Here is a 21,305-nt window from a genome sequence, read left to right as displayed (position 1 = left end):
GCCATCATGTGCCAGCAATGCCCCTCTGCCATGTACATTGGCCAAACCGGACAGTCTCTACGCAAAAGAATTAATGGACACAAATCTGACATCAGGAATCAAAATACTCAAAAACCAGTGGGAGAACACTTTAACCTGTCTGGTCATTCAGTGACAGACCTGCGGGTGGCTATATTACAACAGAAAAACTTCAAAAACAGACTCCAAAGAGAGACTGCTGAGCTAGAATTGATATGCAAACTAGACACAATCAACTCCGGTTTGAATAAGGACTGGGAATGGCTGAGCCATTACAAACATTGACTCTATCTCCCCTTGTAAGTATTCTCACACTTTTTATCAAACTGTCTGTACTGGGCTAGCTTGATTATCACTTCAAAAGTTTTTTTTCTCTTAATTAATTGGCCTCTCAGAGTTGGTAAGACAACTCCCACCTGTTTATGCTGTCTGTATGTGTGTATATATATCTCCTCAATATATGTTCCATTCTATATGCATCCGAAGAAGTGGGCTGTAGTCCACGAAAGCTTATGCTCTAATAAATTTGTTAGTCTCTAAGGTGCCACAAGTACTCCTGTTCTTCTTTTTGCGGATACAGACTAACATGGCTGTTACTCTGAAACCTAACATAAGAATAGCCATCCTGGATCAGATCAAAGGTCCATCTAGCCTAGTAGCTTATCTTCCGAGAGTGGCCAATGCCAGGTGCTTTAGAGGGAATGAACAGTACAGGTAATCATCAAGTGATCCATAGGCACCGACTTTGTGGGTGCTCTGGGGTTGGAGCACCCACGGGGAAAAATTAGTGGGTGCTCTGCACCCACTGGTAGCCAAGCTCCCCCATCCTCGCCTTCTTCTCCTCCCCCAAGCGTGTCACATCCCCGTTCCTCCCCCTCCTTCCCAGCGCTTCCCGCCCACCCGCTGCCTACCAGCTGTTTGGTGGCACTTAGGACTTTCTGGGAGGGAGGGAGAGGAGCCGGGACATGGTATGCTCAGGGGAGGAGGCAGAGAAGAGGCGAGGCAGGGCAGGGGTGGAATGGAGGTGGGAAAAAACAGTGTGGGGCTGGGACTTTGGGAAAGGGGTGGAATGGGGTCAGGGTGAGGGTGGTGCAGGGGTGGGAAGAGGCGGGGCCAAGGGCCGGGGGGGGGGTTTGTCGAGCACCCACCAAGCAGAGGAGAAGTCGGTGCCTTCCTATTGCCCATTGTCAGCTTCTGGCAAACAGAGGCTAGGGACATAATCCCTGCCCATCCTGGCTAATAGCCATTGATGACCCTATCCTCCATGAATTTATCTAGTTCTTTTTTTAACCCTGTTATAGTCTTGGCCTTCACAACATCCTCTGGCAGAGTTCCACAGGCTGACTGCATTGTGTAAAGCAATACTTCCTTTTGTTTGTTTTAAACCTGCTGCGTGTTAATTTAATTGGGTGACCCCTACTTCTGGTGTTATGAGAGGAAGTAACACTTCTGTATTTACTTTTTCCATACCAGTCATGATTTTATAGACCTCTATCATATCCCCCCTTGCCCTTAGTCATCTCTTTTCCAAGCTGAAAAGTCTTATTAATCTCTCCTCATATGGAACCTGTTCCATGCCCCTAATAATTTGTGTTGCCCTTTTCTGTACCTTTTCCAATTCCAATATATCTTTTTTGAGATGCGGCGACCACATCTGCGCACAGAATAAATTATAAAATACTTCACATTCACACAGATTAGTATAGACTTGATTTTAATCCCAATATAACACTAAAATTCAAGTACGATTCTCATGTCTGCCACATGCATGAAAAAATGCTTTTTTTGCTTTAGCTGGCAAATGTGGGGGACAAGCCAGAACCAGTCAGAAACAGCCTGTGCCAACCTTAACTACTAAACTTGTGTGATCTCTCACTCTCAGATATTTAGGAAGTAGTTTTTAGTTGGAAGAGAAGGGCAAAAGGCTAAGTATCAGTGACAATGGTCAAATGCAATTGGTAATGTAATACACAGCTAATGATATTACATGGGTATCTTGTTCTTTCAGAGTTATTACTGTTGGTTGTGTCCTCAGGGTAGTGTGGTAAATTTGTAATAGGCTTGCAACAAACTGTCATCGAAGCTGAAAAGAGAAATTACAGTTCTCAGCAATTTGATGTGATAATGGAGGTGCTTACAGTCTAGTATTATCTGTCCATATCAATAAAACAGAACAAAGATATATTATTGATGGCTTTTTGTTACCAGATTAGTCACAGATAGCGGGTTAGCGAGAAAAAAAACAACCACTGGGCAGGGGTGGAGGGGGGGGGGTAACATGCTGGCAACAAAATGATAAGGAAATAGTTTTTTAAAAAAATATCTCCATGCAACCACATGACGGACAGAATAATTTAGACTAGCATTTCCTTGCCCAGGTGAAGGTGAGGAGGCTGGAGACAAAGTGAAAAGTCACCACTCTATTTGCTAAGACCTCTTTGTCAGTGACAAAGGCCTGACACGCATGTCACAAGAAAACTATTGGAGCATGAATCTTAAAATAACACGGGATTCATTTCTGAAGCACACCCATTTCCCTCTCATGCCTTAACCTGTCCGATTTCTGCAATTTGTAACAATAACAACGATTAATAAAGAGACATGACAGCAGCTTTGAGCGGAGTGAGGGCTGCATTCGCTCCAGCCGCAAGGGGGAGATTGCCAAACTGGTGTGGCCCTCGGAAGGGGAGGGACGAGTAACTTCAGAACCCGACCCGGCTACACGTCGGGGGAGGTGGGAAAACTGGACTGAGCCCCCAAACGTGTGGCGGCCAACTCCGAATCCAGCAGAGGGGAGAAGAATGTGTGCGAAGGGGTGGAACCTCGACCCATTGAGACCCCCCACCCCCGGTGCCCCCTGCTTGTCCCCTCCTACAGTCTCTAACCGCTGGCCAGGTGCAATCCCAGCCCCCGCCTGTCTCTACGAGCTTTCTGCCTGCAAGCTCCCCCTGCTGAGCCAGGCCCTTCCCGCCCAGTCCCCCCGCTTCCTCCTCGCACAAGGGGAGCGCGCGTAGGGAGTTTCAATCTCCACTGGCAACTCGGCCTCCAGCTCCCGTTTGCAGCCGCCGGCCAGTTGCTGCGTCCGGCCGGAAGCGTCTCCTCCCCCGCCCCCGTCACAATGAGTTGGGAGTCAACCTGACTGCGTCCTTAGCAACCGCCCCAGCGACGGCGCCTGAGCATCGGCCGGAGGCGTGGGAGGCGAGTCGCTTTGGCTGGGTGCTGAGGGACGCACCTGCCTCCACTCCAGTCACACTCAGGTAAGCGGGAGCAGGCTCTGAGCCCAGACTCTGGGTGCCCTGGCGATGGCACGAGAATGCCTCTAAAACGTCTGAGGTTCAGGGATTGCCAACCTCCCCCTGGAGCCCCCCATGCTCCATCACCCCTGCTCCAGAATGCACATTGCATCTCTGATACTCTATTGGCCTTGCCATCGCCTTTCCTCTCCCGCCCTACCAAGAATAGTCTGACTTTTCGAATCCGTTCAGGTATCAGTGTTACTTGCTCTACATTTTGCATCCATCCAGAAGGCTGTTATCATGCTAAGGAACCTGTTAAATCTAGTGCCAAAGACAAGTGAATTCCCTTTGTGATTAATTTTCATATCACTAAGCCAAATTATACCACAACTTTCAAGGGAAGATATTTGTTAGTTAATGTGGAATGACTCCATAAAGAAACCCTAGACATCCCTGATATGACTTCTGACAACTTCTCAGTCTTTTCACATTGCTTGTAAAGCTGTATAAATACAACCTGCCATCACTCCTGGCTCTCTTTGACTAACTCACACACAACTTCTCTCAAACAATCGCTTTACTTATGACAGAACTACTCCTCAGTTTCTTCCTTAAGCTTCCTATCCTGTAAATATGAATTTGCATCACTTTGCACATAGTAGTACTCCAGTTGAAGTCAAGGGATTGTCTATTCATGAATCATGAGCATAAAGCTATGCACATGCTTAAGTATTTGTGGTAAAATCTGATCCTACAAAGACTTATTCATTTGTATAACTTTATGTTTTGCAAGTGGTCCATTGACTTCAGTGAGATTACTCAGTGTGTAAAGTAAATTTTTGCAAGAGCAGAGCCTTAGGCCCTGATCCGGCAAACATTTAGGATTGTGCTTACTACCACGAGCAGTTTCAATGATTTCAATGGGACTAGTCAAGGTAGTAAAGTTAAGCAAATGACTGAGTGTTTGTGTGATCAGGGCTGTAGATTGTAAATTCTGCCAGAGTCACTTAAGCTTGTGTCTTGTACAATGCTTGGCCTATTATCAGCACTTAATGAATAATAAATAATTATAATGGAAAACAAAATGATATTTTAGAAAATTTCTATAAATAAGCCAAGATATTTTAATTCCTTTCACTTTATTAGAGGGACACCACAAGCTAAAATAATGCGTTTTTTAAAACCTACTCTGATTATAAGTAACACCTAAAGCTTTGATTCTGCAAACACTTATGTACATGCTTAACTTTACTACTGTAAATCAGTGGGATTACTCATGGTAGTAAAATTAAGCATGTGTGTATAAGTATTTGCAGGATCGGGGCCTAAATGATTACTATCAATGAAAGATACTGAAGAAAAAAATATTGTTCTCAGTTTTTGGAGGTTGTTTACTATGTGTGCTTGACAGCACATTAGGTATGTCTACAATGCAATTAAAAACCCATGGCTGGCCTTTGCCAGCTGACTCAGGTTTGCGGGTCTCTGGCTGTGGGGCTGTTTAATTGCAATGTAGAATTGGGCTGCAGCGCAGGCTCTGGGACCCTTTCACCTTGCAGACATGCAAGCAATTGGGCCTAAATTTGTTTCCCCTTTCTCTCACTGTTCAACTGATGCTTTTACAAAGGAATGGACTTTTTTTACAGAACTAGCGCCAAGTGTCCAACTTATTCAAAGTATTATGCAAGTTTATAAGGTGAGCAATCTGATTGGTTGAATATCCATGAATGCTCTAAAATGATTTAAAAAAAATAGATCATTGAGGTTGAATGGGTATTATGGAGAGCAGAACTTGGTCCAGTGGGATTGCCTGGACTGAAGCTGGGAAAATTTTGCCTTAACTGTATATCGGCAGTTATTTATGTTGTATCTTTTTGTAATTTTATAGTTGTGTAGTTTTCAACATCGTGATTCTTTGGTATTCTAGCTACATGGGCTGGGAGCTGTCTTGCCTGGGGGCTCTATAGAGTTGTTCTCTGCAGCTGTAAACGTCCCAAGAGACAAGGCCATCACTACTTCCCTTCTATAGCATAAATAGATCTCAGTGGATCAAATTTTTCCCTTTCTCGGGCGGGGGGGGTGGTGGAAACCAGGGCAAGAATACATAGGAGGAAAATGTGGTGAGGTTCCCTCCAGATCTTTCTGTCAGGAGGCAAAGTGGGGCGGGAGGGAGAGGGGGTTTTCAAGGTTGCCACTCCTCAGATTGAGATGGAAGCTTTTCATCCAGATAATGTGGTTCTCCTAAAAACCCTGAGAGGCACGGGGCTGTCTAAACAGAGGATCTTGGAGCCACTGCAGAGGAAAATACTCTATACACAATGTAAGGAAGAGTCCTGAACTGGCTATGAGACTAAATAGATGGCTTTATATCTTTTCTATCTCTAACTTCTAAGATGTCATGCAAAGGTTATCTTAATTTTATTTGTAAATATTATTTACTGAGTTTATTTTAACAAACAATATTTATGTAACAAAGGACATATTCTTATTTTACTGCACCGGGTAATTTACCATGCATAAATCTCATTAGTTTTAGTGGGGATTAGCATGTAAACTCCCCTTTCCTCCTGCATCAAGCTGATGATATACACCCTTAAGAGTGTGACACACACCAGCAGAGGCAAAGAAAAAAATGAGTTAAAAAGCTAAGACTCATTCCTTAACTTCTTGGCTAGTTGCTCCTTGATGTTGCGCATATTACATTATAAATTAGATCATTCAGTATAGCAATATGTCAGCATAACCCAGGAATGAAAGGGACAGGACAAGGATGGAGTATCAGACTGAATTTCCTGAATCTTTTTAATATTGGTCATTACAGTACTAGTTTTGTAGGGTTAATTTGCTGGATTTTTAACAAATCCCTTTAGAAATTTCTGAAAATTGAAAACATAGATAGACTGTTGTGTAAATACATATCTATGTGTTTTTCCATGTATTCAGGGATTTAGTCACAGAGACCTTAAAGTGCAGGCCCAGTGGTGTTGGAGGTCTATTTCCCAGCCTAACAATGAAGACAGTCCCAGTTAACACCAGCTGACAGAGAGGAGAATCAGAACCATTACATTATATCATGTAAATAGAGTATATTTCATACATGATAGCAGTTTTCAGATATCTAAAAGGGTGTCATAAGGAGGAGGGAGAAAACTTGTTCACCTTAGCCTCTAAGGACAGAACAAGAAGCAATGGGCTTAAACTGCAGCAAGGGAGGTTTAGGTTGGACATTAGGAAAAAGTTCCTAACTGTCAGGGTGGTCAAACACTGGAATAAATTGCCTAGGGAGGTTGTGGAATCTCCATCTCTAGAGATATTTAAGAATAGGTTAGATAAATGTCTATCAGGGATGGTCTAGACAGTATTTGGTCCTGTCATGAGGGCAGGGGACTGGACTCGATGATCTCTCAAGGTCCCTTCCAGTTCTAGAATCTATAAATCTATATTGTAAATTTAGGCAACTTAAAATGTTATTGGTATGCTGAATAAGAAAGGTAGGGTACAAGGTATTTCGGCAGGACTATTCAGACAGATCCCACGGGTAGGTTGGGGTGGAAACAATACTACAGTCATGCTTTTTACAACAGTAAAAGAAATGGTATAGTGATTGAAGTTTTAGTTGATGGGAGTCACAGAACCCGATTTAAAATTGTGAGTTTGCTGCTGGATCTTTCTGTAAGAAAAAAATAATTTAGATTAATTTGGAATTTACATAGGTGAAATAATGATGCAACATCATGACCATGAGAAAATTGGAATTACTTTTCATAAATTCAGAGTAATCTGCTTTTTCCTTAGATAGTAGTACTCATTCTCATTTCTTTATAACTGTAACTGGGTGAGATGGTTGGTAGACTACAGTTTTGAAAAGTTCTGGCTCTTGAATGTAGTTATATCAAGTTTGTTAACAACCATGTTTGCTGCAAAAGCTGGTCCTGAATTAGGTATGCAATAATAGGCCAGTGCACTCTAATCATTCCATGTATTTACTTAGTTCAGTTTATTTATTGTATTTTAATACATTTTGTGGTATAAAATAAAGAAAGAGATAAAATGTTTTTGACTGAGAGTACAGATGAGCTCTCACCTGGAATATTACTGTATATTCATTTTTGGTTACCTCATATCCAGTGTTCAAAATGGGAAATGACTGCCTAGGAAGGAGTACTGCGGAAACGGATCTGGGGGTCATAGTGGATCACAAGCTAAATATGAGTCAACAGTGTAACGCTGTTGCAAAAAAAAGCAAACATAATTCTGGGATGTATTAGCAGGAGTATTGTAAGCAAGACACAAGAAGTAATTCTTCCGCTCTACTCCGTGCTGATTAGGCCTCAACTGGAGTATTGTGTCCAGTTCTGGGCACCACATTTCAGGAAAGATGTGGACAAATTGGAGAAAGTCCCGAGAAGAGCAACAAAAATTATTAAAGATCTAGAAAACATGACCTATGAGGGAAGATTGAAAAAATTGGATTGTTTAGTCTGGAGAAAAGAAGACTGATAGGGGATATGCTAACAGTTTTCAAGTACATAAAAGGTTGCTACAAGGAGGAGGGAGAAAAATTGTTTCTTGTCCTATCCTCAGAGGTTAAGAAGAACAATGGGCTTAAATTGCAGCAAGGGTGGTTTAGGTTGGACATTAGGAAAAACTTCCTAACTCTCAAAGTGGTTAATAAATTGCCTAGGGAAGTAGTAGAATCTCCATCATTGGGGATTTTTAAGAGCAGGTTGGACAAACACTTGTCAGGGATGGTCTAGATAATTCTTAGTCCTGCCTTGAGTGCAGGGGACTGGACTAGATTACCTCTCGAGGTCCCTTCCATTTCTATGATTCTATGGCTCTATGAATATGGGCAAAAATAATTATTTATGAGCATGAAAATGCTCATATGAATAGTTCCATTTGAAGAGAGACTGAAAATATTGGGAATATTCCCCTTAAAAGGAAATGAATGAAAGGGGACACAAAAAAGATGCATAGCAATGAATGATATGGAGAAAGTAGCATAGGAACTTTTATTCATTCTCTTTCATAAAACAAATATAAGGTGATATTCAATTAAACTGAAAGGTGTCAAATCATACAATTGAGTCCAAGAGTTTAGCACAATTAAAAAAAAATAACAAATAAATCCAGAGTCATAATAGTAAATATTTGAAACAACACAACAATAAAAACAAACAAACACACACACCTAAAAACAACCATTTTGGATGGGTTATAAATCCTCATGCTTCAGAGCATCAACAAATCTTTAACTATTGGGGGTTAGTAGAAAATTTTCTCTGAAGGCAAGTTATCTCATAATTGCCTAGCTTTCTTACATCTTCCTCTGAAGCAGCTGGTACAGGCCATGGTTGGCGATAAAATACTGGGTTAGATGAACCACTGGTCTGATACAATATGGAAATTCCTATGTTCCTCATCAGTTTTTGAATATGCTGCAATGCCTCACTATTAGATAAACTTTTCCACCAAAACTGCAATCTAATACTAATACACTCCCAAAAACCAAAATAAAATAAAAAGCAGAGTTTCTTAGAACCTGGGAGAGTTAAAGTAAATCCACTGTGAAATCAGCTATTGATGATTTCTGATTGGATGAGTTCCAGTTTACCATGTTCAGTACTTTGATGCAATAGTGATAGGTGGTATAGAAACACATAAGGTAGACACCATTAAATTATCCATTTTACCTTCGATGTATCCTGGATAATAATACCGGGCCTGGTTTTCTCCTTGGAATTTAAGAGATGGGCCTCTACTTGCCTATTGCCTAGGATCTTCAGAAGAAGGTCCAAGCCCCCATCAGAATACCAAGGTCTTCAGCAGAGGGCTTCTGGAAGCAGGGTATCACAGGGAGCTTGCCAGTGGCGGAATCTTCTTGGGGAAGCCTGCGGTAGATCTTGCTTTCCAGCAGAAAGATCTTGTTTGGGAACTGTCCAGTGGGTATATATTTCTAGTATATCATAAAAATACATTAAGGTTCCTGTTAAAAAATTATGTCATGAGCTGTATATTTCAAAAAGGATTTCCAATTTCATCCATAGGTTTAAATTTTTCCTTTCTTTCAGTACCTCCCACTATGCCATTAAACTTTTATAACCCAAGATGCAAACCACACTTCTGTACACACATCATAGAAATTGAATTACTACTATTGAACAGAAACTTGTCTAAGAGCTTAGTTCCTTGGCTATAATGAGTGCTTAATTATTGATATTGTATGTGACTGAACACCATAAACACAGCTCGCAGGAGAGAGCAGAAAAAAATTCTGGCAGTATAAATTCTTTTTCATCTAACCTGGTGAGAGAGGTTCAAGTTAAAATAGCAACGAGAACATATTTGAACGACAAAACTTATACATTACATGTTGCTAGATAATTTCCCTCTGTAACATTCCTTTACATTTTAGTGAGTCTCCAGTCTTCCTGGATGCTGATGTAGAAATCTATTACTGAGATCACAGATCAGTAAATACCACTAGGGTCCAAGACTTATCCTCAATGGAAAATATAGTAAAAGAAAATATATCACTAAACATCAGAGAATAAAAAGAATTATGAGCAGTAAGCAGCATGGGGTTAGAACTTTTTGGCCTGAGGGCTGCATCGGGTTTCCAAAATTGTATGGAGGGCCGGTTAGCGGAGGCTGTGCCTCCCCAAACAGCCAGGCATGGCCCGCCCCTGCCCCCTATCTGACCCCTCCTGCTTCTCGCCCCCTTATGGCCACCCCAGGACTCCTGCCCCATCCAACCCCCCCCGTTCCCTGTCCCCTGACAGCCCCCAGGAACCCCCACCCCTGACTGCCCCCGCCACTCCATCCAACCCCTCCTCTCATTCCTGACTGCCCCCGCCCGCTGGACCCCTGCCCAATCACTGGTGGTGAGTGAGCTGAGGTTGCGTGTGAGGAGGAACTGCAGGTGAGGGGCCGGGGGCTAGCCTCCCCAGCCAGGAGCTCAGGGGCCGGACAGGAGGATCCTGGGGGCCGGATGTGGCCTGCGGGCTGTAGTTTGCCCACCTTTGGGTTAGAAAGAATACATTTTACAAACCAAAGCTGATTTTTAAAAATAGGATAACAACAAAATTATCAGATGGGAGGAAAAGTGGTAGCTTGGATTTTAGTAAAACATTCCCTAATCTGTCTATACCTCAAAATACTGTACGTGGATTATTATCACAGCTTTTGCAGCCAAGGGATTCTTTAAAAATACGTAGCAATTCTATAGCACCTTCTAGTCAAGGATCTCAAAATGCTTAACATGTATTAATGAAAGTAGCCTCACAACACAACACTGTTAGATAAGGTACAAAAACAACAAAGAGTCTGGTGGCACCTTAAAGACTAACAGATAAGGTGCCACCAGACTCTTTGTTGTTTTTGTAGATACAGACTAACACGGCTACCCCCTAATATTAGATAAGGTAGTTAGCTTGTAGGGAGAAAGATGCTTCCTTGTTATTAGAAATACTATAATTGGAGCAGAATGTCTGCAGCAAGTATGGTATATCATGGCTGTGACAAGCATTTCAAAAATGTACTCTACATTTACTAGTATAGGAACTAAAGGCTCGATCCAATACCCACCGAAGTCAATGGGTGTTTTTCCATTGATTTCTAGGAGTATTGGATCTGGCCCAGGGATTCCCAGCCAGGCTGAATAAAATCTATGTTTCTGTGACCCCAGCACCCTTCAATTTAAATGAACAAAACTGTTGTGTGCCGTATAGTATATACTGTATTTAATTGTAATATATTATCAATTAATTTATATTTAGTAATTTTTTAATTTGTAAATTACTACAAGGATTCATTGAACAGTGAAACAAATATTCACTGAACGTATTTGGTGAATTTTGCTGATTTTCATTTAATGTTTTCACCAAAGACTATTTGACCAGCTATAAATCAGGCTGTAAACAGCAAATAAAGTATTTGTAGAATATATTATTAGATCAATACTGATAAAATTCATTCAAGAATGCATTAATTGAGTACCATTAGGACATTACTACATCCCTCGTCTTTTTTTTTTTTTAATATCTTCTTTCTATAACTGGCTTCACTCCACTTTACCTTGCCTACAATAGATCGTAGTGTTTTTTTCCTGAGTTGTCTTCAATGCCCATTTCCTCTCTTCTTTTTCTCTTCCTCTACCCCCATGTCTCCTTCCCTATCTTTCCCTTCATTATGTTCTCTGTTTTCTCCTATATATTTTGTCTTTTTTTTCTTTCACCAGTTTCTCTTCCTAAAATTACTCTTAACATTGTTGAACTTAATTATATTTACATCCATTTTAAGGCTTCTTTACACAGCATAAAGTTGCCTTAGAGTAATGAGAATCTGGTCTAAATTATTTATTTACTTCACACTGGGTGCATTCTGGACCTGATCCAATGCCCAATGCCCATAGTCACAGATTCATAGATTTTAAGGCCAGAAGGGACCATTAAATCATTTAGTCTGACTTCCTGAATAACACAGGCCATAGAATTTCACCCAGTTACTTCTGCATAGACTTTGTGTCTGACTAAAGCAGAGGTGGGCAAACTATGGCCCACGGGCCACATCCGGCCTGCGACACCGTCCTGCCCGGCCCCTGAGCTCCTGGCCCGGGAGGCTAGCTGCAGCCCCTCCCTTGCTGTTCCCGCTCCCCCGCAGCCTCAGCTCGCTCGCTCCGGCGCCATGTTCTGGGCGGCGAGCTGTGAGCTCCTGGGGCAGCACAGCTGCAGAGCTCAGCCTGACCTGGTCTCTGTGCTGTGTGATGGCGGCGGTGGTGTGGCCCGGCACCAGTCGGGCGGCATAGCTGTAACGCCGCCAGCCACCGGTGCTCCAGGAAGCACGGTAAGGGGGCAGGGAGCAGTGGGGGTTGGATAGAGGGCAGGGGAGTTCGGGGTGGTGGTCAGGGGTCGGGGGAGGGAACAGGAGGTTGAATGGGGGCAGGCGTCCTGGGGGGGACAGTCAGGAAGGAGGGGGGGCTTGGATGGGTCAGCAGAGGGCAGTCAGGGGCAGGGGTTCTGGGGGCAGTCAGGCGACAGGGAGAAGGGGTGGTTGGATGAGGTAGGGGTCCAGGGGGCGGGGAGAGGGCGTCAGGAATGAGATGAGGGAGTTGGATGGGGCAGCGGTGGTCCTGGGGGGGCCGTCAGGGAACAAAGGGGGTTGGATGGGGCAGGACTCCTGGCGGGGGGGGCAGATAGAAGGTGGAGGCCAGGCCACGACCCCCTCCCATAACCGGCCCTCCATACAATTTACGAAACCCGATGTGGCCCTCAGGCCAAAAAGTTTGCCCACCCCTGGACTAAAGCATGTCTATTTTATTTGATTGGGCCCAGCTCACCAAGCAATTCAGTATTGCTCTGTATGACTGTATGTCCTCATAATTATTTACCAATCCACCAATCTTTATCTCATCCACAAATTTTATCATCAGTGATTTTACTTCCAGCTCATTGATAAAAATGCTTAGGAACGCTGGGTCTAGTACTGATCCCAGTGGAACCTCACTAGAAGTCTGCTCAATTCAAGATGATTTCCCATTGACAGTGGAATTTTGAGATGTCAGTTAGCCAGTTTTTTGTCTACGTAACATGCTTTATTGATATTACATAATGCTATTTTTTAAATCTAAATGTCATGCAGTACTAAATCAAACACCTTACAAAAGTCTAAGTATATTACATCTATGCAGTTACCTTTACCAACCAAACTTGTTATCTCATCCAGAAATATGGAATCAGGTGTGTTTGACAAGACCTCTTTTTTATTAGGTTGACATTAATTATATTCCAGCCCTTTAATTCTTTATTGATTGAATCCTGTATCAGCTTTTCCATAGTTTAGTGGGACTGATGTCAGGCTAACCAGCTTATAATTACCAACGTAATCCTGATTGTCTTTTTTGAATATTGGCATGACATTACTTTGATTCTATCCAAATACTGAATATAAATGTTTATTGAACACCTCTGTCTTTTCTGCATCATTAATAACAATTTTACCATTTCCATCTAGTAAAGTGCTTATACCATTTTAGGATTTTGTTTGTTCCTGATGTATATAAAACCAGGGGCGGCTCTATGTATTTTGCCGCCCCAAGCATGGCAGTCAAGTGGCTTTCGGTGGCGCGCCTGCGGGAGGTCCACCGGTCCTGCGGTTTCGGCGTACCCGCCGCTGAATTGCCGCCGAAGCCGCGGGACCGGCGGACCTCCCGCAGGCAGGCGTGCCACCGAAGGCTCCCTGACTGCTGCCCCCACAATGACCGGCAGGCTACCCCCCCCCCCCGGCTTGCTGCCCCAAGCATGCGCTTGGTGCGCTGGTACCTGGAGCCGCCCCTGATAAAAACTCCTCCTTTTCCTTAGATCTATCATCCATGGATTTTTCTCTGATGTCTTTAGCTTCCCTTACTTATTTTCTACATTTTATAACTTTTAACTTGTATTGGTTGCTGTCTACTTCCCCTTTTTTCCATTTGTTCTTTATTATATATAATTTCGATTTGTGGCCTTCACTCTCTCTTTTAACCAGGATGCCATTTTACCCAAAGTTTTCTTCTTTCTCAATTGTGGAATTAAGCCATTTTGGCCATCTAATGAATTCTTCAACAGCTCTCAATTTTCATTTACATCTTTCTGTCTAATTTTTTTCTTCTAATCTATTTTGCTGATAATTCCTCAGCTGTAGAAATTAGCCCTTTTGCAGTACCAAGTATATATGTTACTGGTTGGGACTGTCCTCTTTTTGCCCATCCTGAATATAATCTGGTAATGATCACTGTTCCTTACACAACCACCAACTTCCAGTGGAGTGATCAGTTCATTTTTATTCTTCTTAATGAGGTCCAATATAGAGATATCTCGCATGGGTGCAATACCTTTATGTTTATTATCACCCATAATTTTTAGAAACTTTCTATTAACTGCAGTGGGTGTTGGATTCGGCCTTTTGTAAACTACCATTTTTATACTCTGATAAAGGAACTGGAATCAAATCTTGCCCCAGCTGGCACCATAATTAGAAGAAACACTGCCTGTACATCCTTTGCCCTAGTAATCCTGTTAGGGTAAGACAGCATTCCAGAAGACAAACTGGCACACTTGATGCATCTCTGAGGTAGATTATACATAGATGCCTTCTATCTGCTAACTAATATTCCACTGGGATGGCTACACACACTTCTCCAAGCCATAAATCCATTCCTCCTGGGGACATGATGCAGAGGCTGGCTCTTCCTCCCAGGATTCTCCTAAACGTGTGGCTCGCCTGACAATTTGTGCAAGGACAAAAGGTTCTTTCTACACCCTCTTTCCCACAGTTACTCACCACTGCAGAGCAAGCCGGCTTTTGCCTCATGTAATTCATGCTATAGCCTCTAAACAAAATTGAGAAAAGCTGGGGTACTATGCTAAACTTAACACAAAATTTCCGGGTCATGGGATTTGGGTTGTTTTTTTTTAAAGTTTGTTTAAACTCTTCATGACTAGTTAATTTGTATAAGAACCTTGAAGATCAAAAGCCCTGTATGATTCATAAGGGTTATTTATTTTACTAGCTATTTTTGTTTCATTTTCTGTCTTTTTAAAAATGTTGATGTTAGTACATCTCATACTGACAGCATTTTGATATTGTAATAAGTTGCCTTGACATTGTTTACCATCATAATTTGCCATAATAAGTGGCCTCAGCAGACTTGAATTGACAAATTCTTTATTTTCTTGGCATTGTAATGCAGTATCAGACAAGTTCTTTAAGAATATTTCATGAAGTCCTTGCGGGCGGGGGCGGGGAAGAAAAGTGGAGGCTGTGCAGTTGTAAAATGTGTCTCTAAACTTAAAAATCTTAGTCATTGTCAAAAAGACAGTTCATACCAAAAGTTCTATGTTAATAATTGGTATTTAGTTACTTTTTTAAAAAGCTCTAGCTTTAAAATAACAGTTTGAAACTTAATCCTAAGTGGCTTTTTTATATTGAAAAAGAATAACCTTTCAAGGAGAAATCTGCATTCTAGCTGAAGATTCTGTATGACATTTCTGCTCAATGCCATAAAAATAAGGCAGATAAACATATCAAGAGTTTAGCATTTTAACAGTCTCAGTGAAATTCTTCTGCATAAGTGAGTAGATAAATGTGTATTTTTTTTTAGCCAATGGTTCTTTATATGGCAAAACATTCTAAATTTTGTATGTATGTTATAAACATTTTCTGTACTTTAGGATTTTATATATTGAATATTTTATATTGATTAAGTTCTGCTATTAAACCCTGTTGTTGTTTTAACAAATGCAACCCAAACCTGAGCCGGCTTTTGTAGGTGACAAATCAGAGGAACTGTCACTAGAGGAGGTTTTGGAATTAATTGATAAACTTAACAGTAACAAGTCACCAGGACCAGATGGTGAACTCAAATGTGAAGTTGCGGAACTATTAACTAAGGGCAGGTCTTCACTACGGGGGGAGGGTCGATTTAAGATATGCAAATTCAGCTACGCGAATAGCGTAGCTGAATTCGACGTATCGCAGCGGATTTACCCCGCTGTAGGGACGGCGGCAAAATCGACCTCTGCGGCTTCCCGTCGACGGCGCTTACGCCCACCTCCGCTGGTGGAGTAAGAGCGTCAATTCGGGGATCGATTGTCGCGTCCCAACGGGACGTGATAAATCGATCCCCGAGAGGTCGATTTCTACCTGCCGATTCAGGCGGGTAGTGTAGACCTAGCCTAAGGTTTGTAACCTGTCCTTTAAATCGGCTTCTGTACCCAATGAATGGAAGTTAGCTAATGTAACGCCAATATTTAAAAAGGGCTCTAGAAGTGATCCCGGCAATTACAGACCGGTAAGTCTAACGTTGGTACCGGGCAAATTAGTCGAAACAATAGTTAAGAATAAAATTGTCAGACACATAGAAAAACATAAACTGTTGAGCAATAGTCAACATGGTTTCTGTAAAGGGAAATCGTGTCTTACTAATCTATTAGAGTTCTTTGAAAGGGTCAGCAAACATGTGGACAAGGGGGATCCAGTGGACAAGTGTACTTAGATTTCCAGAAAGCCTTTGACAAGGTCCCTCACCAAAGGCTCTTAAGTAAAGTAAGTTGTCAAGGGATAAAAGGGAAGGTCCTTTCATGGACTGAGAACTGGTTAAAAGATCGGGAACGAAGTGTAGGAATTAATGGTAAATTCTCAGAATGGAGAGTGGTAACTAGTGGTGTTCCACAAGGGTCAGTCCTCGGACTAATCCTATTCAGCTTATTTATAAATGATCTGGAGAAAGGGGTAAACAGTGAGGTGGCAAAGTTTGCAGATGATACTAAACTGCTCAAGATAGTTAAGACCAAAGCAGACCGTGATGAACTTCAAAAAGATCTCATAAAACTAAGTGATCGGGCAACAAAATGGCAAATGAAATTTAATGTGGATAAATGTAAAGTAATGCACATTGGAAAAAATAACCCCAACTATACATACAATATGATGGGGGCTAATTTAGGTACAACAAGTCAGGAAAAAGATCTTGGAGTCATTGTGGATAGTTCTCTGAAGATGTCCGCGCAATGTGCAGAGGCGGTCAGAAAAGCAAACAGGATGTTAGGAATCGTTAAAAAGGGGACAGAGAATAAGACTGAGAATATATTATTGCCCTTATATAAATTGATGGTACGCCCACATCTCTAATACTGCGTACAGATGTGGTCTCCTCATCTAAAAAAAGATATACTGGCACTAGAAAAGATTCAGAAAAGGGCAACTAAAATGATTAGGGGTTTGGAACGGGTCCAATATGAGGAGAGATTAAAGAGGCTAGGACTCTTCAGCTTGGAAAAGAGGAGACTAAGGGGGGATATGATAGAGGTATATAATATCATGAGTGATGTGGAGAAAGTGGATAAGGAAAAGTTATTTACTTATTCCCATGATACAAGAACTAGGGGTCACCAAATGAAATTAATAGGCAGCAGGTTTAAAACAAATACAAGGAAGTTCTTCTTCACGCAGCGCACAGTCAACTTGTGGAACTTCTTACCTAAGGAGGTTGTGAAGGCTAGGACTATAACAACGATTAAAAGAGAACTGGATAAATTCATGGTGGTTAAGTCCATTAATGGATATTAGCCAGGATGGGTAAGGAATGGTGTCCCTACCCTCTGTTTGTCAGAGGATGGAGATGGATGGCAGGAGAGAGATCACTTGATCATTGCCTGTTGGTCCACTCCCTCTGGGGCACCTGGCATTGGCCACTGTTGGTAGACAGGATACTGGGCTAGATGGACCTTTGGTCTGACCCGGTACGGCCGTTCTTATGTTAACCCCTCCCCCCACCCCCAAAACCACAACCAAACCAACATTTAGCTAGCACCTCAGCAGTCTTGAGTTAAAAATCATCTTTCTTTCTTTCTTTCTTTCTTTCCTGGTACTTATAATCAGGAGGAGCTGGTAGTTGGAGGTGAATACACCTTAAACAGAAATTCATTAACTGGCCAACCAAACTAAAAACCAAATACTATCTATTTAAATAACCCTGCACTTACAGGAAAGTTTCAGCAGCAACTTAAGCAGTGGAATTTACACTATACTGCTTCCTCTCCAAAGAGAGAAAGATCTGTGTTTACAGCTCTGGCTGTGAATAAGGATTTCTACAGCTATGTTTCTGCCAAATACGAATAGGGAGCCCATTCTCTATCAGTATATAACTTCAACCACAACAGAGATGGGCCAGAAGAGGGCTGTATTTCTCCTTGTTTTCCTCCAAAATTTCACTGTGCTCAAGATTTTCAGGTTTCTGTTTTTAGCTGCTGTCTTAATTCCCACCTCGACTCACCACTTGTGAGTCATTTTCTGGCTTGTCCTTCTCCACAGACTCACTCCCAACTCTGAGCTGTAATCTACTCCCAGCCATGGTAACTTGTTCCCGGCTACAGAATGTATCCCTTCTGCTTCCGAGCACAATTTGTAACTCATTAGCTGCCTGCTCTTCCTGATTGTGTTAAGGTGTCTTACTTGAATTTGGCCTAAGTTATTTGTGGCTCTATGCTATATACATCTCTTTAAAATGAACAAAACAAAGTACATTGAGACAAAAAACTGTATTAGGATATTGTTAATTGTCTGACTTAAACTGATAAAGACATACAAAAAAAATCAGTGTTAAATCTATGGATAGGTTACATGTGGTTCTCTATCATGGTGACTACCTGTATCTTGCTGGCTAGTGGGTGCTATTTTATACCCTGGGCATGATTTGGTAAAAAGTGTGCTTCCAAAATCTTGCATTTTATTGAAGTCAGACACATTTTTGCTCAATCAGGCCCCAAATGGTCTGAGAACTTCAGATACAAAAGAGATAGGGCTGAAAACATTTTTATGTCAGAGTTTCATACTTGAATTTTCTGTCTTCCATTGATTCAGTATAGATCCATGGATTTAATAGTTTAGTAGGATTAACAAGTGACACTTTTATATTATCTGTATCAGTTTCTATGATAAGTGAACCCTCACATTATTGCAACTGTAATGCAATAGGTATTTGTGTTCTGTGCATATGAATAGATCTCTATAGTCACAATTTCAAAAACAGCGTCTAAGCTTGCATCTTTGTGTGTCTATGTATAATAATTTGCAGCCACAAAGTATAAAATTTGTGTATGCAAATGATATTTGCCAGATTTGCATGCACACATTTTGTCTCTTGGGCTTCAAATGATTGTGTGTACAAAATTTTAGGTACAAGTTTAGAGACCAGAACAAGGCTCATTTGCAAATTCAGTCTTTAAAGTCATATTAATCACAGTAAAGTTCCTTTGGTCATACAAATGTGCAGCAAGTAAATAGATGCTACTATCTAGTTATCTCCAGGGTCCTATTTTCATCCCTCCTCCCATTTATAGCATCATACTTTGCACTTACTGTGTATAGCACTTTCCATCCAAGAGGCTCAAATAATTAATTAGTATAGCTAACAGTTCCCTTCTTTGGACGCCCCACTGTCCATCTGTGAGTAGGCAAATGCTGTTAATCTCATTTTACAGATGAGGAAGATATGGGACAGAGAGTTGAAACAACTTGCCCGAAGTCATACATGATTACCTTGTTATGGTATCTCTTAGAAAGTGTAACTGTCGTCTTCTGTGAGCATGCTGATGTTCCTATGAGAAGGAACAGCAATATGGCAGAAGATATGCGTCTTCACTTATAGATTGTGAATAGCTGTTTCTCTCACTAGTGGGGATACAATCAAAAATCCCAATTCAGTGGATTGTAACGTACTTTGTATTTGTTTTGTGTGATTTTAGATTGATTATAGCATGAGAAGATGCCAGTTATCAAAGTGCCAGTGGTACACAGATTTGGAATATTATCCAATAGACAACATAAAGAACTTCAAAAGGAACTTTTGAAAAAATATTTGCCAAGTCATTCATATGAAATCCACAGTGACAAGCCTGTGTAAGTGCAATTTAAATATAAACCGTAAGATCACTTTATTATTTACGGTAGAACAGTATGTGGTCAAAGTTTCTTTAAGTTTCAGTTTCTATGGATCATTAACTTCTTGTATAGAGTTCTTGAGTTGACTAACACCTTATTATCTGTATAACCATTCAACTCTGGATGTGCATAAGACTTGAAAAAAAATTGTTCACCCCCAGATAGAGCAACAAAATAATTACATCTGTCAGAGCATAAGCTTTCGTGGACTACAGCCCACTTCTTCGGATGCATATAGCTACATCTGTCAGGTACACCTTAGAGGCATTTCATGGAAAGCTTGCTCCCAGTCATCCCTTCCTCCTAATCCAAATGCTTGGGGAATTTGAATGGTTGATTGCAAAACCTAGAACTGGCCTATTACAGATAATATTGGTCCTGCCTTTTTCACATCAGTTAGACATCTAACTGGTATCTAATTCCGTCAACATGTTTTACCTAGGTGTAGTTTGACTGCTATATTGGGGAGGGCAAAGCACGCCACGCACATGCATGCACACACGTGCACACGAAAGCCAGTTCCCTGGGCTCACTGGCTCTCTCTTCCCGCCTGAAGTAGTACTTGGGCTGCTGGTGCTGGGGAGGGGGATGGGCTGGCTTAACGGGGGAGCCCCAGCTGCTGCTGGCAGCCACTCCGGCACTGGCTGCTGCAGTGATGTCACCTACTCTGGTGCTGTTGTCGCTGCCTCTCTGCTAGGGCTGCTGCTACTGCCAAGGGGACACCACATTCCAGGCTCCTGCTTCCCCCCACCCATTCCCGTATCCCCTTCTCTTCCCCATCCTCTCTCCCCACTGTCCTCTGTCCCATCCCACTCTCTCTTCCCCCCACCACTCTTCCCTCTGTCCCCCCTTGCTCTGCCCCTCTTCCATGAGCACTAACCATTGTACAGGAAAGGGGTGGTCACTAGGATCAAGGAGGCGGCGTCCAGCTGCCGAGGCAGTGACCCAAAGCGCAGGGAAAAAGTTACTCTGTTTTAGGGTTACCATATGCCCGGTTTTTCCCGGACATGTCCGGCTTTTTGGTACTCAAACCCCCGTCCGGGGTGAATTGCCAAAAAGCCGAACATGTCTGGGAAAAATACCACCGGCCGGGCACTTCCCCTCCTGGGCTCCAGGGGCACAGGGTCCAGAGGCATGGGGGCTGCCCGAAGCCGGTAGCGTTTGGGCAGCTTGGCTCTTAAACAAAGCCGAAGAGTCAGGGGAGGAGCATAGCAGCCGGAGCCCGGGAGGTGAAGTGCCTGGCCGGGGGTGCAGGGTCCGGAGGCATGGGGGCTGCCCGAAACCTGAGCGCTACCAGTTTCACGGTTTGCTGGGCAGCCTCCAGACCCTGTGCCCCCGGCTGGGCGCTTCCCCTCCTGGGCTCCAGCTGCTATGCTCCTCCCCTGACTCTTCGGCTCTGTTTAAGAGCCGAGCTGCCCGAGCTTCAGGCAGCCCCCATGTCTCTGGACCCTGCGCCGCCGGAGCCCGGGAGGGGAAGTGCCCGGCCAGCGGCTGGGGTCCGGAGGCAAGGGGGCTGCCTGAAGCTCGGGCAGCTCGGCTCTTAAACAGAGCCGAAGAGTCAGGGGAGGA

At 42.6% G+C, this 21,305-nt stretch overlaps 1 protein-coding gene across 1 annotated transcript in view; it reads left to right on the top strand.

Annotated features, from left to right (window-relative positions):
- Positions 1 to 3,085: 3,085 nt before the first annotated feature.
- Positions 3,086 to 21,305, top strand: part of TMEM232 (transmembrane protein 232) — a 133,250-nt gene continuing 115,030 nt past the window's right edge. Inside the window, exons 1-2 of the mRNA XM_034774871.1 lie at positions 3,086 to 3,275; positions 19,541 to 19,694. Of these exons, the coding sequence (XP_034630762.1) occupies positions 19,561 to 19,694 (134 nt within the window). The 5' untranslated portion in view covers positions 3,086 to 3,275; positions 19,541 to 19,560. The remainder of the gene's footprint in view (positions 3,276 to 19,540; positions 19,695 to 21,305) is intronic.

Source organism: Trachemys scripta, chromosome 6 (genome assembly GCF_013100865.1).
Source record: "Trachemys scripta elegans isolate TJP31775 chromosome 6, CAS_Tse_1.0, whole genome shotgun sequence".
Taxonomy (NCBI): Eukaryota; Metazoa; Chordata; order Testudines; family Emydidae; genus Trachemys; species Trachemys scripta.
The sequence above is the reverse complement of the archived record's forward strand: the minus strand, read 5'-3'. Positions and strand labels throughout refer to the sequence as shown.